The sequence below is a fragment of the Pteropus medius genome, unplaced genomic scaffold, assembly GCF_902729225.1.
Source record: "Pteropus medius unplaced genomic scaffold, Ma_sr-lr_union100, whole genome shotgun sequence".
Classification (NCBI taxonomy): domain Eukaryota; kingdom Metazoa; phylum Chordata; class Mammalia; order Chiroptera; family Pteropodidae; genus Pteropus; species Pteropus medius.
This window is the reverse complement of record NW_024352786.1, coordinates 2,334,284-2,351,568: the sequence shown is the minus strand read 5'-3', so window position 1 is coordinate 2,351,568 and position 17,285 is coordinate 2,334,284. Positions and strand designations below refer to the sequence as shown.

At 40.8% G+C, this 17,285-nt stretch overlaps 1 protein-coding gene across 2 annotated transcripts in view; it reads right to left on the bottom strand.

Annotated features, from left to right (window-relative positions):
- The window catches only part of NFKB1 (nuclear factor kappa B subunit 1), a 109,064-nt gene that overhangs the window by 3,752 nt on the left and 88,027 nt on the right, over positions 1-17,285 (bottom strand). For both annotated transcript variants that reach the window (XM_039848854.1, XM_039848855.1), the window contains exons 14-22: positions 15,829-16,014; positions 14,488-14,629; positions 10,947-11,061; positions 6,226-6,427; positions 5,559-5,728; positions 5,132-5,234; positions 2,531-2,655; positions 1,130-1,196; positions 359-531 (exon numbers count right to left, since the gene is read on the bottom strand). In XM_039848854.1, the coding sequence (XP_039704788.1) occupies positions 359-531; positions 1,130-1,196; positions 2,531-2,655; positions 5,132-5,234; positions 5,559-5,728; positions 6,226-6,427; positions 10,947-11,061; positions 14,488-14,629; positions 15,829-16,014 (1,283 nt within the window). The remainder of the gene's footprint in view (positions 1-358; positions 532-1,129; positions 1,197-2,530; positions 2,656-5,131; positions 5,235-5,558; positions 5,729-6,225; positions 6,428-10,946; positions 11,062-14,487; positions 14,630-15,828; positions 16,015-17,285) is intronic.

Here is a 17,285-nt window from a genome sequence, read left to right as displayed (position 1 = left end):
GTGTTCTTGGAAAGAGGAAGAGATGACCGTTGAGTATTGTCTATTTTGTTCGTTCAGGAAGATCGAAGTTCTGTTACCATCCTGACCCTCTAAATAGCATTTCCCGCCCCCCAGAAAATCTCAAGGTATTTGAAAATAGGGAACATGTCAAGGTATCAGAAATAGCCTTCTGAGGAAGGTGGGTTTCTGTCCTCACCTGGGCTGCCCTCCCAGGACACGGGCAATGATTAATTTTCCCTCTCAGAGCTAAGGGAGAAGGAAGGAGGCTGTGCCCAGCAGTGACCTTAACAGAGCCAGCAGTGACGTTAACAGAGCAAAGTCAAATAAACACAGTTAGCGATGCTATGTGATGTGTTACCTCGTAGTTGTCCATGAGAGTTTTAGAGGGAGCGGGACTCAGCCGGAAGGCATTATTGAGTATTCCCAGACCTAATTTCTGTGCAAGAGTAGCCCAGTTTTTGTCTGGATCAGGAAATTCTAGCAACTTGTAGAGCTGCAACTTGGCATCTTCGGTCAGCTGTTTCATGTCTCCTGAAGGAAATGAAGAAGGAACATGACTCCTCTAGCTGAGGGGAGGCACTCTGTGGAGGGGCCGACTGTTGCTGCGCTACGCAGCCTCCAACGCCTCCTGGAGGCAATCGAACTCCTTTAGCTGAGAGTCAGTAGAAGCCTGGCTGAGTACCAGTATGCATTGTAGTAGATCACAACTGGACATCCCTGGACATCCCCTTTCGTAACTCTAGAATCTTCTGATTCTGAAATAACCACTGTGCCATTCACAGAACACCCTGGGTAATGCTGGCTCTCCTCCAACCCCCTTCTTTTTTTTTCCCCTCTTTAATTCCCTCGCTCACTTCCACCCCTGAACCTATGGATGGGTCCATTTCCCCTTAAGAACTGGATCTCTGAAGACAGGGCATCTCCTTCCATGTGCTCGCGGTGTGCACCCGGGGCCGCGCGCACCCTGGGTATGGTCTGTGGTTCCACCTGGGGTGTGAACCCAGGACCTTCTGCACGTAAAGCAGACGTGCTAACCACTACACTATGGAGCCACCCCCTTCCCCGATCCCTTTCAGTGATGGTGTGGAGATAACGCTGGTTAAGAGGACCTGGTTCCTTTACAACTCACCTTGTGCCAGTAAATCATCAGATGTAAACTCTGGCTCATATGGTTTCCCATTTAATATGTCGAATACCTGTTGAGGAAACACATGGTGAAGAACTGTACATTAAAGGGACCACGAAGGAAATGTTTCTTTAGAATAAAGAAGTCAGTATGTCCTTCTTAAAAGGTTCTAGTACCCTGAAGATGAAGCAGTGGAGAGAGGAGTCAGTACCATTGCCCAGGGCAGTGGGCCCTCTGGGGCTTTGAGGCCGGGAGGCTGTGCTCCACAGGAGCTGTGTGAGATGGGCTGGAGGACCCCAACGCAGCCTCACAGAGAGCCAGGGCCATGGCCCTTCCGAGGAGCAAAGGTTGCGAGGTCAGCCATGACTTGGCCAGAGTCGTTGGTCAGTGATGTCTCCGAGAGCCGGGTGAGGGCTGACCCCCCTCAGAGCTGTGAAGCTGTGCCCCTCGCGGCCCCCTCCTCCCTAGTAAAAGGCTTTCGAGAATGAGTTTTATAAACTTGTTCAAACTGAGGGATAGAAATGCTCTCACACGGCTTGGTGTTTGCCTTCTAGCACCATCTATATTCTAACGGAGGGGCCAGAAAAGCCTTAAGTTAAAACAGAACAAAGCAAAGTTCCAAATTATGTTTTCTCTGCAGTCACTTTGCTGCTGGCTGACCCGGGTAAGGATGACACGGGTCACCGAAGTGGGTTATCTTTCTGCGTTCTGTGGTGAGGCTTCTGGGAAAGCCAGGTGCTCGGTGTGAAAAGAGAACCATGTGGTCTCTCTGCCAGGGTCACTCAGCTCGGCCCACATGGGCCTCCAGGAGCAACGAGCCGTGTTTGGACGTGGAGCAGCGCTTGCCCCAAGAAAGCCGATTTTGCTTTGTTGGAGATCTGTGTGCTGCCCACCTCCCTCTGGCTCTCATCCTGGGCTAAAAAGACTCAGTAACTGCCTTTTACTTTCAGATCTCAGGTCAGTGGAGTTTTGAGGAAAGCTTTAAGTCTGTTTACTCTGTATTATTGAAATCCTCAGAAGAATCTTGTTTCTTTTTCTGTTCAGAAACCACTTAGCAAAGTTCAAGCAAACGTGAAATTCTTCCTCGTTTCAAAAACTGAGACAGGGACAATTCTGGTGTGAGTTCAGAATGAATAACTTGACATTTTGTGTTTTCTCTGGTCTATCCCTCTCCCACAACTAAACTCTGATCTGATTAGGTATACACTTTTACACTCAGAACTCTGCTGACCTAGATCTTTCATGGATAGGCTTTTCAAGATAAATACAGCTCTTGACAAACAGACTTTCTTAAAAGATAAAAGGCATGTGCTTTGGGGAATAAATACCCAGGAAGGCCATTTGTTCTTACATCCTTGAACCTTTAGCTCCCCCAGGAACAGCTATCACTGGAGCCACACTCACCTGCCAGTTGGTGGCCATATCTAGAGGTGTGGTTCCAGGAATGACTCCTTCATCCTCTCCATCTTTTTCCCAAGAGTCGTCCAGGTCATAGAGAGGCTCAAAGTTCTCTACCAGGGGATCTGCTCCTGCAAAGTCAAGTCACACAGCATTAGGTACACCCAGATTTTCTCAACGTCCAGCTGTCTGCAGGGGTCAGATTATATAAATATATAAAACATGTTTACTTATATAAATATATAAAACATATTCCTACCGAAGTATCCAGAGGCCTTTTAAATTACAATTTATTTTGATTGTGTTTGAAGATACCCTATTTGGCCAAGGACATTTTCTAAACAAAAGACTTGGAATACTCTCTCACATTTAACTATATAGGATAGTTTTAAATTGAATGATGCATCTTTAATCTGAAGACTAATGACAGCAGTTTATAGGCATTGGGGTGCTCAAGATGAAAGTCAGATTCATGCATATTTCTCAATTTTTTCTCCTGTTTCCTCAAAAGAGCAAAGGTGCTTGCTCCTTAATGATAACATGTTCAATTTTATTCCTGAGGACAGCATTACCAGGGTCCTAATCCTTAAACAAAAAACACCAAAACAAACAAACAAACAAACAAGCAAACAAAAACCACCTTCTGTTAAAACATTTAGTTACTGAAGAATTTCTAGTCTTGTTTCTTAGCCTGCAGCAAGAAACACCAAAAGTAACTCAAGGATTAAAGATCGGAGCTAGAGCTGCTTCTTAGAGACTTGGAAACTATTTTTATGAGAGAGTGTTTAACTTGACGCCTAGTGAACAGCAGTAAGTTCAGCACACTCTTTTGGGAAGAGGGACTTGTTTTCATCTTGCTGGGAGAACATCTGGCTTGCGCCAACTTCTATAATAGAGAGTGCCTAATGAGAATCAAAGAGGGATCTTCATGCTATTTCTTATTTCATTCTCCCAGTGCTAGCCTGATCTATGAGGCAATAGTGTTACCTGATCACGAAAACGGTGGAGAAACTTAGACGAACAATTTATAGGACCAAAGACTGGAGGAACTGAGCTGTCCATTCCTTAAGTGACCTTCTTTATGGCTTCGAGCTCAGGACTAGATTTTTCACCTGAATTCTTCATTTATCTACTGGAGAAACTGCTACTTGCTACTCCTTTCATGGAATACCAAGTATTCAAGAGAAAGCATTTTTGAAAATGTTATAGCTTCTTGTCTCAAGGTGTACCTTAATTATAACCACTGACTTCCAAAACTATTCATACACAATACAATCAGAGTCTCTTATTCAAGAGAATATTCAGCTTGACAAAGGAGAAAAGAAGAGGCTGCTGTTTATTTGGGATGTGATTTTACTAATCAGAAAAATGTGGTGCCCGAAGAAAAAGTTCTTACATCTTTCAGGACTCAAATTTTTAAGAAGATATTTAACTTGCTCTGTTTTCTTGAATTTATGAAGCATTTACTTTCTAAAAAAATTTAATAACCTCTAAAGTAAATCTGATATGTCAGAGTGGGTTTGAGAGACCAATTTTGTCAGTTTCTGAGGTTCGAAATATACAAGGCAATAGAGATTCAAGGATGAGGAGTAATTTTTCTATACTTCATAGGACTAGAGGATTAAATGGAATAACACCTGCAAATCTTTACTTGAATTAAGGGAGAGAAACACAGTGAAGTGGGGGTCCCCAACCCCTAGGCCTCAGACCAATACCAGTCCAGGGCCTGTTAGGAACAGGGCCACACAACAGGTGGTGAGTGGCAGGTGAGCAAGTGCAGCTTCATCTGTATTTATAGCCGCTCTCCAGCACTAGCAGCACCGCCTCAGCTCCACCTCAGATCATCAGGCATTAGATTCTCAAAGGAGCACTGGTCCCTGGTGCCAAAAAGTCTGGGGACCGCTGAAGTAGGGAAAATAGAGTTTGTAAGTTCAGACTGACAAGGTGTGATCCATAGCTCTGCCATTTATTGGGACTCTGGTACTGGGATGTAGAAGTCTCTCTAGTCTGTTCTTCGGCTATAAGATGAGAATAATAATAATGGTATTTATATCAAAGGGTTATTGTGGATTAAATAAGATTAAATGAGACAGGGCATGTGAAGTGCCTAGCACAATGCCTGGTACAGAGAGAATAAATGCTAGCAATTTTTAGTGACAGTACTCGATACACTCCCCATTTGTTTTTTCCTATTCAATTTCTAAGAGATCTTTCGTGCAAAATAAGTCTTTACACGATTTCTTACACCAACACATTTTCCTTCTGCGGACTTCTGACATAATGAGACAGGTACTGCTTAGAATTCTATAAGGAATAAAATTCAACTTTAAGATCTCTTGTCAAGAGAGTCAACCTGAACAACCGAAACCCAAAACACACAGGTGAATTAGAGAGTAAAAACTAACACGACTCTCAGGATGAAGCCCAGGATTACTAGCCCAAACAGTGCCTTGATGGTAGTGAAGGTGTGATTTGCCATAGAACTTTTATTTACTCATACCTTTCGGCAGCAGATCTGTGGCTCAAAGAAGGCAACAGGTTGCTCTATTGAAGTTAGGTTTGCACACCTGATAACATTTTCCACCGCTGACCGCCTGGCTGCCTTACCTGCTGCTTTGAGAAGAGCTGCCAGCCTGGTGGACCCTCTTCCGGCCGCTATGTGAAGGGGTGTAGTTCCATCATAGGTGGTACTGTCTACATGGGCATCACCCTACAATCCGGCCCACACAGAAAAGAGTTAGTTGAAGGCTCTCTTTTTGTCCTCACATCCCCCTGTCTTCATGACTCCATGGGTCATGTTACTAACCCAGTTGCTATTTCGGGCAGGCTCTACCATTGAAGCAATCCCCAGTTAAGAGATGCCGGACAAGGGATGATGGGAATGCCTGAAACGGCTGCTCTGAAACCTTGTACAGATATTAAATATATAGAGCTGAATGTAGGGAGAAAGGCTGTTACCAGCTCTGTTCTTAGAAAAGATTTCCCTAAATTCCCCTTGGAATTTAATGTAAATGTCGACAGGTGCTTCCTTCACCTCCAGAAGCAGGCAGCCGGCCAAGGAGATGTTGTCGCGCTCCACAGCCAGGTGCAGCGCCGTGTGCCCTGCCTTCCGCTCCTGGGCGTTGACGTCTGCCCCTGCGGCCACCAGCAGCAGCAGACACTGCATGCTGTTGCTCATCACGGCTATATGAATGGCGTTCAGACCTGCAGCCCAAGCACAGGGACAGTCACAGTGTGGGAGGGCTGCTCACAAGATGGCCCTCAGTGAAGCTGAAGGAGATGACAAAACTGGACCACAGAAAGGGAACGCCAACGGGTTTGGGTATGTCTAGTGCTGACAGCGTTTCTACACCAGACAGTCTTTACAGGTGCTGTAAGTCAGTTCTGCATGTGAAACCGCTGTCTCCTTTTATGTTCTCAGGAGACATGAGAGCAAATAAACACCCTCCGAATAAATGATGCTTTCTACACTTCAAGCTCAGTGTTTGCTCAGACCTCTGTTTTTTCTTCCTATTGATTAACTACTCCAGGTCATCTTTAAAGGAATCAGCAATGGTGAGCAAAAGAAATTCCAGAGGAACTCCAGGTGACTAACGAAAGCACTTTGGGTGCAAATCGAATAACATACATTTATCAAATACCTACCAATTGTTAGAAAGTAGATAGAGAAGGTTATACCATGATGTGTGACTATCTCTTACCTTCCCCATTGGGATGGTCGATAAGTAGTGCTGTCCTTTTATGCTTGAGTAAAATACCGAGAATTTTATCATGTCCTTCTTTGGCAGCTAGGTGCAGAACAGAGTTACCCAAGCGGTCCAGAAGGCTCAGGTCAGCCCCGGCCCTCAGTAAGTCTTCCACCACAGCTTCCTGTTTGGTGATTACTGCTAAGTGCAACGGCGTCTGGGAAGTGGAAAAGGGGCGGGGATACACTGGTCAGTGGCCAACACTTGTAACCCACGGGTGCTTGGCAGCTGCCACTATGGTAGGTAGACTCGTACTGTGGGCCATTTTCCCTTCCCAGGTTAACTTCTCACCTTTGCAAATGAATTATTCATTGTTCCATATCATATGCTAATGAAGTATATATACTGGACCAACATTTAGCCATTCAATTATTAAGATTTTTCTATATACAATTCTTAATAGCTTTCTTGTTTCTCACCATTCTAGTAGGACTCTATCTTCAGCTGATAATTCCTTATGTTAAATCAAATCAAGGCTATGGTTTCACTAGAGAAGTTTAAATGAACCACTCAACAGAACTCCATTAGCAAAGGTGCTGTAATTCTATGGTGACATGGGAAATAAATTTGTTAACTTAAAAAATATTGTTCCATGGACTGACTCCATGGGACCGATCAATAGAACTTTCCCTCACCCATTTTATAAAAGCTGTCAAAGGATTCTAAATGTCACAACTAGGACAACAGAACCATTTCACTAAGAGAGTTCAGATGAACAAACTGACTTGCTGACACCTAACAGGTAAGTAAATAATCCATTTGATTCCCCTGCCCATGAAGTAGTACCTCAGTGAATGAAAACGAGATGTTTTGAAAACTGTGTGTTTTCAAAATGAGTAAGACGAACACAAACATGAAAATATCTTTCAAAGAATCGAGGTCACTGACAGAATAGCAACATATTTTTTTTTACAAATCAGTCTATTTCACAGGAGCCTGTGAAATCCAGCCTGTCTAGTGACAATTTGCCTAAACTTTCCCTCTTGGTAAGCAGTTACTATAGCAGTGACAGCCTTGACATCCTGGCTGGTGTAAGGCTATCAGAGTACATGAGAACTGGATGAAAGATGTTCAGTCATCTAAGTCTCAATTACAAAGATTACTGAATATAGCAGAAACAAGACAGGATTTTTTTTTTTTTTTTTGCCAAATTTCCACTCTCCCAATTATAATAATAATAATTGTTATTATTATTATTATTAATCTTTTAGAACTATAACCCAGTTTGAAATAGAATGATGTCCTCAAAACTTTAGATATTATAGCCAAGAATCTTCCTCTTGAAAAATAAACTATTAAGTAAATAAAAGTTGTGTTTATTAATCTTAAATGCTACTTGTGGAGATGGGAAAGGAGAATGAGAAAAGATCTGAAATTATAAGATCTTACGCCATTCATATCATACAAATTCTCTACCATGAGTAATAGAGTGTTTTTGTTTTGTTTTTGTTTTGTTTTGTTTTTGCCTTTTTAAAGTTTCTCTCATGGTCCCATTAAAGGTTTTCTATGATATTTTAGGCTTTAGATATTAAACCTCAGGATTATATTTTACATAGTTATACAATGTGGGGATTCAGGAACCTTTATGTTACGCCTGTTGGCATGTGGATGTATGCAGACATTTTGCAGAGCCAAGCAGACAAATGTTCCAGCAGCCTACCTCCTGCATAAATATTGGAGTGACGCAAATATATTGGGTGAGGATATTCATCACAGTATTGTCTACGGATATGGGAAGCAAGAAGCTGGCTAAGTGTCCATTGCTGGCAAACAGGTACATTGCAGGTGGAAGATGTACAGTGAGGGATTCTCTTCAGGAATAGAAACAACGAACTAGCTGTACACACAGGTGCACGGGTAAATCCCGTAAATAGAAAGGGCAGATATATAGCGACATGTAGCACAAAGCCATTTACGCATTTTAAAAATGCATGCACGAAGAACTATACAGACACACACAGATGAGTGCATATAAAACTGGTGAAACCCCAGTAAGATCTGTGGATTGTATCGTTGCCGATTTCCTGGTTTTGATACTGAACTATAGTTATGAAAGATGTTACCACTGGGGAAAGTGGGTGAAGAGTACATGGGGCCTCCCAGTACATTTTTTTGCAGCCACCTATGAATCTATAATTACATCAAATTAAAAATTAAAGAAAAAGGTTAATGTAGGTTAAATTAAATTAAAGGCTAAATTAAAAATTAAAGAAAAAGGTTTGTATAATACAATGTAGATTTGTGTGAAAATATAATAAAATACCTATTTACTTAAAGCTTTTATGTTTTTGTAGCCAATACATGGGAAATTACTTACAAATACAATAGTTATATTTGGGAGTGGGGCTGGGAGACTTGCATGCTGCCGGGGTGGCAACTTGGATTCTTCAAGGAATGTACGTTCTTATGTACCATTTTTAAAACTATGAATATATACTTACAGTAATTAAAAGTATGATAAAAAAATACATGCGCAAAAATCTCCCACTAATGTTTTATAGGAACATATGCAAATAGAACATCGCATATCAAATGCACTGGAGGGGTTGTCTACCTTGCGGGGGAAAGAAACGAGAGAGGAAAATGGGGTTTGGTTTAAAGGGAATAAATTTCAGAAATATTTTCAGAAAAATCCTAACTCTATGGACTTGGATTATTTTGAATGTGTCTCTAGAGGATGGGCGGGGAGAGATGTGATTTTGACAGATGGTCACAAAAATGTACTAAGATTAGCGAAAGGTATTTTGGGGAGAATGTTTAAGACAATTGCCAAATAGTTCAAATTACTTAGAGAACTGTATAATTTCCCATCAAGAATAGTTAACGGAGAACATTTACTGCAGATAAACAAGAGTCCAAGTCTTAGCGGCTTCTAGCTCTCAAATCAAAGCTGCCATTGGATGTACGTTTGAGACCTAGACAGCATAGTAGAAGATGTAGAATCCTTGTGCCCTAGTGGAAAGGGAGGGGAAAAGTGCTGCATTCCCCAAATCAGAAGATGCAGACATGTCAAAGGTGGTGGTTTCCGGGTTTTTCTCTCTAGCAAACTAGAGAGTTTCAATATATGTAACCAAATGATACAGTAAGGAGCTCAGCACATAATAAATCACAACTACTAATCCTGTTGTGCTGTGTCCTCTGCAGGTCCTATTTATAAACAGAAATACAAGTAATTCCTTGAATCTGATCTACAGGCAGTGAAATTAACAAGTCTTTGAAAGGAGAACCGAAAAGTGACAACGTTCCATTCCTAGTCCGATTTGTATACTTGTGATGGTGAAAAGGAATGGTCAGGTCAAAAGCCAGAGAGTGTCAAGCTTTACGGGCCAAATGACTTTCCAGGTACCAACATTAGACCTCATCCTATTTGTTTTATACTATGAGTCAGTGAGGAATCCCTGCCTTCATTTTTCTTTTGACAGCCAGAGAAGCCTTACGTCCAATGAGAAATTACTTCCCCTTATCAGGGAACATCTATTCACGGATAAAAATCTATTGACAGCTACATGTAACAGATTTAGTACTTTTGTTCTGCAGAAATAAAAATGATTCACATCACCTGCTTTAAATATTGAGAACTGGAATAGGCACCTTTACTGTGTAAATAATCGTACATGATTGTTGTCCATATTTTTAGAGACGGATGCTTTAATCAGGCATCCAAGCATACCATCTAGGCCAAGGAGGACTGGGAAGCCACTCTGGGTTGAGTGAAGGGATGGAGAAAATGAGAAAGCTGAGAAGGGGACAAGACCAGGAGACTGCTACAGAAGACGGGTAGGGCCAGGAAAGGCAGCAGGAAAGGGATAGTGCCCAGGGGAGGGAGGCAGGAGCAGCTCTGGAGAGTAGAACCCTCCTTACCTGATGCTAGTGCTGCCCCATCGGTCCCTCGGCCAGAGGGGCTGGCCCAGGTCTCCCAGGATCCCAAACCCAGCATCTGGAGGATGGCAGGGCTAGATAAGGTAGTTTCAATCTCCTTTCTTCACCTGCCATCTGCATGTGCCCAACAAGAAGCTTCATGAATGCCCACCTAACTTCTCCCTCTGCAAATCTGAAGTATCTGTGATGGAGTTCCTCAAGTTGCTTTTGCGCTCATCTAATTTCTGTTTAAAACTGATCTGGGCAAAACTCTTTGGTGTTTCCTGTTTTCTTCACTCTGAGCTGTCTTTCTGTTTTGAAGGGTACTTTTTTCTCAAGAGCCTTTATTTCTTTTTGTATTCTGATTTCAGCACCCCCTTTTTTGATATATATTTAATCTAAGTGTTGTCAACATGTGTTTCGGCAGACTTCGAAACCCTTATAAATTACTGGATTTTCGAACCTAATCTTTTTCTATTTTATTTTTCTTCACAGATGTGATGCATTTATGCTAGGTTCTCCCTCTAAATGGATGGACTCTGGAGAATTTCTAAAATTTAAAGCTTGCCTTTCCCCAACAGGATGATGAATTTCACTGTAGGGCGATTGCTATTATACTCACAGATCAAAGCATCCCAATTCATAAAAGAACATTCCCAAATAATGGGCTTTTAGGATATTACCTGCAAAGATGTTTTGTTGTATTTTTTTTTTTTTGCTACCGTTAACATTATTAGAAGTAAAACACGCACACACACACAAATGCACGTACAAATGATAGATTTTTCTTCAGTTGTCTCCTTGATATTTCTGCTTACCTGGTAGAGGTCATTTCTCATGTTGATAATGTCATCGGAAATCAAACCAGATGTGACTTCTAGCAGATCCCTCACAAGTTGAGCATGAAGGTGGATGATTGCTAAGTGTAAGACACTGGAGCAAAAATATAATGGCAATAATCAATTAAAGTGCTAATGAAAAAAAAGTTCCCAAGATATGATTAGACTTGCAGACTACATTCTCTCATATCTAGTTTCCTTTGGTCCCCAAATGTTTTGAATCTATACAATCTCTGAGTTTAAGGTGGGGATGCTCTTCTGCCTACCCAAGGCTGCTACATACATTTATCGTACCTGTCTAGTCACTGGGGGCATTCGTGTTTGACACTTTGAGGCAGAAAGAAAGGCACCTGAGCTTCAAGGCAGAGAGAACTAAGTCTAAATCCCAACTCTGCCTCTGTGCTGTGATTTCAGGGCACTTTCTCCTCTAACTTTTCCCTGACTTTCTCTGACATACAGCTGACGTATATAAAATGCCTGAACTAGGATCTATTCAGAAAAATGTAGTTACCTCACCTAGCCCTGCCATCCTCCAGCAAAATACAGTGTGGTAGCTTTTTAAGATCTGAGATCCTAAGAGGGGAGTTAGGCTTTGAACTATCGGGAGAAGACTCTTGAATTAAACTTTTGAAAGAACAATGTGATTGTGTTTCTCTTCTGCAAATATTCCCTCTGACTAGAATGGTTTTGCTCCTTTCCTCTGCCTGGACAGTGCCTCTCCAGCCTTCATATTCAGTTCAAAACTTATATCTTTGGAGAAGACGTGCCCAATTTTCTAGGCACAGCAAGTTTTCTCTCCTCGCGTTTAGTGCAGTTTTCTAAACATCTTTCTCCCTCTCTGGCCTGTGATCTACTTGGAGGCTAGTTCTCTCTGGATCAGCCTTACGGCCCTGGCACACAGTTTAGGCATTAAAATAAGGATGACAGAAAAAACTCAGGGCTTACACTAATGAGGCTGAAAATACTGGCAGGTGCCAAGTATCACTCCAAGGAGCAACATATTTTTTTTTAACTGTTGAAAAATATTACTATTAAAATTAATTCGAAATGACCGAACAATAACAATAAAAGTGGCTACTGTTTGTTTAGAGCTTCTATTTACCAGATGATGCTAAACACTTGACATACGTTATCTCAGTTATTGTAACAACAATCCTATGAGGTAGGTGATGTTTTCTTCATTTTTCAGGTGATGAAATTGAGACTTATAGGTATAACAGAACTCAGCACAAGTCACAGAGCTAGTGAGTGGTGAAGCTGGGATTTGAGCCCAGGTCTGTCTTGTGCCAAGGCCGTCTCTTAATCCCTGAGGCTGTACTGCTTCAGAAGTACATGGGCTCTGCTCTGCGGAGTTGCAGATGAACATCTAAGAGGAAAAACACCCGCAAGCATGGGCGGACTGTGATGCAGGGCACACTTGAAGTAGCACATGGTGGCAGTACATCTGGGATTTGAGGCACGGGCTGGATTTTCTCTAATTTAAAGATATTAGGTATCATTTTATCCAGGCCTCTTTCTTAGAAATAGCAAGTATATCTTTCATGGAATTAACATTGTCACAGGAGAGCCTAAAATACTAAATTGTGACTCCATTACTTAAGGGATATTTTTTAAATGAATGATTTCAAAGTTTCACTACTGTCTCTTGAAATGTGAGGCTGGAAGAAGGCTTCTGAAAAAGGCCTGAAATGTGACGCAGACATGATGCACATATACCAAGAAAAAGGCTGCACAGTAAACATTGCCTAAAAATTTCCATGTGCAGCTCAGCATTTCACAGCAGAAGTACATCCCCCCTCCCCCATAAACCTTCACACCTTCATGGGAATTTCCCCAATACCAGAAGTTTTTATTATTTTTTTCTTTATTGTATGTTCTGTGGTGACTAATAGCCAAAGGATTCAGATTATTAGCCAAATATGACAAGCTCAATGAAAACAAGAGGCCCGAGCTGTGAAGGCCAAAAGGTACCTCTTGTCTACATTCTTATGAGGATCCCTCTTTGTCTCCCCAGGTCTCAGTGTCCCAGCCTCTAGCTGAGGCAAGCTCCGAGAGACTGCTTGCATTAGCACATCGGGGTCCAGGAGGGAACTCTAAGTATTTGACATCCTGCTTGAGTAGGGAAGGCCACCTCCTTGGCCCCTCCAGGTATGTCCAGGGTCCTTACACATGTTTATGCCTCCTCCTTAATGCTCCCACTCGAATGCATGCACCTTGTGTTCCTTTCCACAATCCTCCCTTCAAACACCAACAGTCCCTTGCTAACCTGTATGCGCTCATCTTTCTTAGACTCGTCAATTCAGCAGGTCCCTAAAAATGTCACTCGAAATGCTCCTGTCCCATCTTGGTTAACTGCTTTCTCTTGTGGTTATATGCTATTAAACACTAATTGGATAATTTAACCCTGTTAAAAAACATTCTGCTGTTCATGACATTAGACAAAGCCGGCTGTACCGGTTCCTCTCATACTGTATAACAAGGCCAGTGGTTATACCACATCCTTGGTTACGGTGCAAGGAATGAGAACAAAGGTCTCTGTTTGAAACCCTGAGGTTGGCACTTTCCTAAAGCATTTGGTTCAGTTTTTAAACTGAGGTTTAAAGCATAGCGCTCAAGCTCTTTCACAAAAAGGATTTCTCATTGTCAATACTATTTTAGGAAGGTTTTAGATGAGACACTTTACTTGAATCTGAGTGCTGCTGTCTCTTATTTTTATAGGCTTTTGAGATCATTTTAGAGGGCTCAATGAAAGGACTAAGAGAACTGTTATAGAAAGAAGTCAAGTGGCTTTGCAAATATAAGCTCAGCCCCAGCAGGAATGGGAGGCATGGTGTCGGGAATGTTAGACTCTCACACAATGTGGGTTAAGACGGTCATGAGTCTGATCCACTCACAGACTGGTGACCATTCACAGAGGCAGGAGAGAAGGAACCAGCAACTGGGAAAGAATGACAACTGCCTCTTAATCATTTTGTTGTTGTGTCTTTCTTTCTTTAAGTCTACAGACAAGTTCAGGGTGGTTTGGCCATAGACTGTTGTCTTTAGTGGGCTTTTTCTTGAGTACAATATCATTACAAATATATAGTTGGGGTAACAACTGCTTTCAAGACTTGGTAGGACCAAACTTTATTATTATATATTATTCCAGTAAATAAAGCTAATATTATTATTCAAATAAAGAAATATTTGTTTATTAAATATTATTCCAAATTTTATTCCCATAAATAAAGCAAGACTTTTCAAAAAATATTATTCCCCACACATATCTCAGTTTTCTTGCCCAGAATGTTGTACTCTTAGATGAGTATTCCAGCTTTTGTAGCGTCCAACAGGTAAGAGCCACAGGACAGGAGGAAAAAATTATGCTACTCAACCTTACTGACACCTTATTTTCTTTGAGAGAGTGTTCCAGTTACAGGACCCAATAATTTAATCAATTCTTTTCTAGCCAGTATGCATACAATGATTATCTCTCTTCCTTACCCTAAAACAACCCTTATCTGCAGAAGCCCTGACTTACCTGTCTCCATTCTCATCCTGCACTGTAGTGAGATGGCGCTGGACAGCCAGCAGCATCTTCACATCTCCTGTCACTGCGTAGTCAAATAGGGCATTGGCATGCCGCTTGGCAAGCTGCACAGCCTTCTCTAGAAAGAGGTTATCTGCAAGGCAATGACCATAGTCACAGTTGAGTTTCCTATATTTGCTCTACAGGTATGGCATGCTTGAGGCCAAAACCATCAGCATCAGTATTCTGATAACTTGATACACATCATTTTAGTCGAAAATGCTCCCTCTTTTCAATGCTTCTGGATTGTGTTCACTAGAAAAAGCACAACTGGACACTAGCTCACTGACAAGTATAGAGGCCGATCTGAAAAAACTGTCTAAGGTTTGTTAGGGGAAAATAAATTCAGGAATGTCTGTTATTTTAATTTAAGGAGAACAATCAATCTCCAAATAATGGTGATTGGATTTTGCCATAATTATAAATCATCAATCTCTTGGTAAAATAATCCTTCATTGGTGTCTTGAACAACTCTCTTGTTAGGCCAAGTGTCAAAAACCAGTTTCTGCCATAGACAGGCAGACTTTCCATGAGCCATTGGTGTGTTTGTAAAGTTTGCTTCCTGAAGGTTAGGGGAAGGCAAATTGGAGCCTGTGGGCTCCTGTGCAAGGCCTGTTTTTACATGGCCCTGTGGCTAAGGATGGTTTGTACATTTTTAAAGGGATATAAAATATATGCGATAGAGACCATATGTGGCCGCCAAGTCTAAATATTTACTCTATTTCCCTTTACAGAAAGTCTTTTGAGTATAATCTAGGATGACCTAGGCTCCTGACATACACTCTAATGGGTACTGGTTCAAAATACCCAAAAAGGTACACTGTCCTTCCTAATCCTGATCCTAATCCTTTAAAAAGGCATTGGGATAAAAGGAAAAGTTCTTATTTTGAGGCAAAGTTCCACTTTAGTATGACAGTCAAGCTAAAGTCTAGAAAAGGAAGACTATTAAAGTTATAGAAATTGTTCTCTATTATCTGTGGTAGAAATGAATTAGGTTATCTTTCACGATATCCTGCATGATTACATTTGGAGAACGCATATGTAAATTTCTGTACTTTATATTAAAAAATGACACTAGGAAGCTGGAAATCCCAGTGTGAATAAAGTGACCTGACACCTGCTTTTCAGAGGGCATACAGGAGTCTGAAGAGCACACCGAACTAGATATTGATATAACATCTTTAGTTTAACAAAAAATAAACCAGTCTTCTAGAAATAACTTGTATACCTAGAGCCAACCCATCCCCTCAGATCACCAACAGATACAACGTGATCATCTGTGTGCTCACTTACCCTGAAACCTAGCGTTCTCTTCCTTTACTCCCACTGTATACGTCAGAGCAGCCTCATCACCCCAATTGCCGGACTCCTTATCTTGCTCTGTGGTTTCGGTTACTTTCCCAGAGAGATTTACAGCCTTTCTGTCATCACTCTTGTCACAGTATTCAGGGTCATTTTTAGATGAGGTGTCTATGGTTCCTAAGAGAAAAGCAAAAACATCTGCTTGTTTTTTTTTCAGTAAAACCTATTACTTAAGTCATAATTCACTGTTTTAGTATAGGTCAAATAAAGGTAGGAGGCAAATTTACTACAAAGGGAAAAGAAAAACAATAATTTAAAATTCTTTTTAAAATGGTCATAAGTAACATGTTTTGGAGTGATTTTAAATTGTCACTTCTAAAAAACATTTTTTTAAATTGAGGTATAACTGACATATGACATTAATTTCAAGTGTACGATATAATGATTCAATATTTGTTTGTATTGTGAAATGATCACTACAGTAAGTCTAGTTAATATCTGTCAACATACACAGTTACAAAACTTTTTTTCTTATGATGAGAACTTTTAAGATGTTACCTTTTTTTTACACTTTAAAAAACTTACATCTCATTCTGTTTATTTGTAAAGGACAAAATGAAATAAAGCTCTTCTGTAAATTACAGGGAGGTAGAATTTTTAAAGTTCTTGAAAGCAGAGCAGTTATATTTTTCCTCTAATGCTTATTAATCAAGTTAGACATGATCTCAATTCATATTTTTTAGCGTGTGAGCGATCCAGTGTACCATTTTTGATCATTCTCTTTCAGGTGCGACTGTTTTCTGACAGGTACGATGAGAGCACTTAGGTTTCATGGGCAGGCCTGGTTCAAATCCTGGTCCTGCCACTAACAGATATGTACCTTCAGCAAGTGAATGAGCATTTCTGAACCGCGGTGTTCTCTGTCAAATGAAGATACGAGTATTTTCCTTACAGAGCAATCGTGACGATTACAGTTAAAACACGTGAAAACAGTTGATGCAAAAACAAGCATTCAATACAAGGGAAGATTTCATCGTATTATTTCTTCAACGGGTACACTAGAATGGACATGTAATATAAACTAAGAACACCTGGTGTGACAACTGCTAATTAGGGGATGTATTTGATGGGAAAAGGCCATTCCTAAAAGATTCAAAATGTCTTCAAAATTATAAGATTTGAGAAAATAAGAGAGAGAATAGGTAAATTTGGTGACTTGTTTTTTGTTTGAATAGTCAAGTCTCTGTATGTCCCTTTTTAATGTTCTTTTCTTTTCCTCGTTCATGCCATTTACGAAGTAAATATATAAGCATAAATGTAGCATCAAGAGTTGAATTTATACTTTCCCCAGGAAATATTTTTTTCAAAAAGTATCTTAGTTTATTTTCATTCATCAATTTTTTTTCAAGATGATAATGTCATTGTGATAATGAATGAAAAACCTTTTT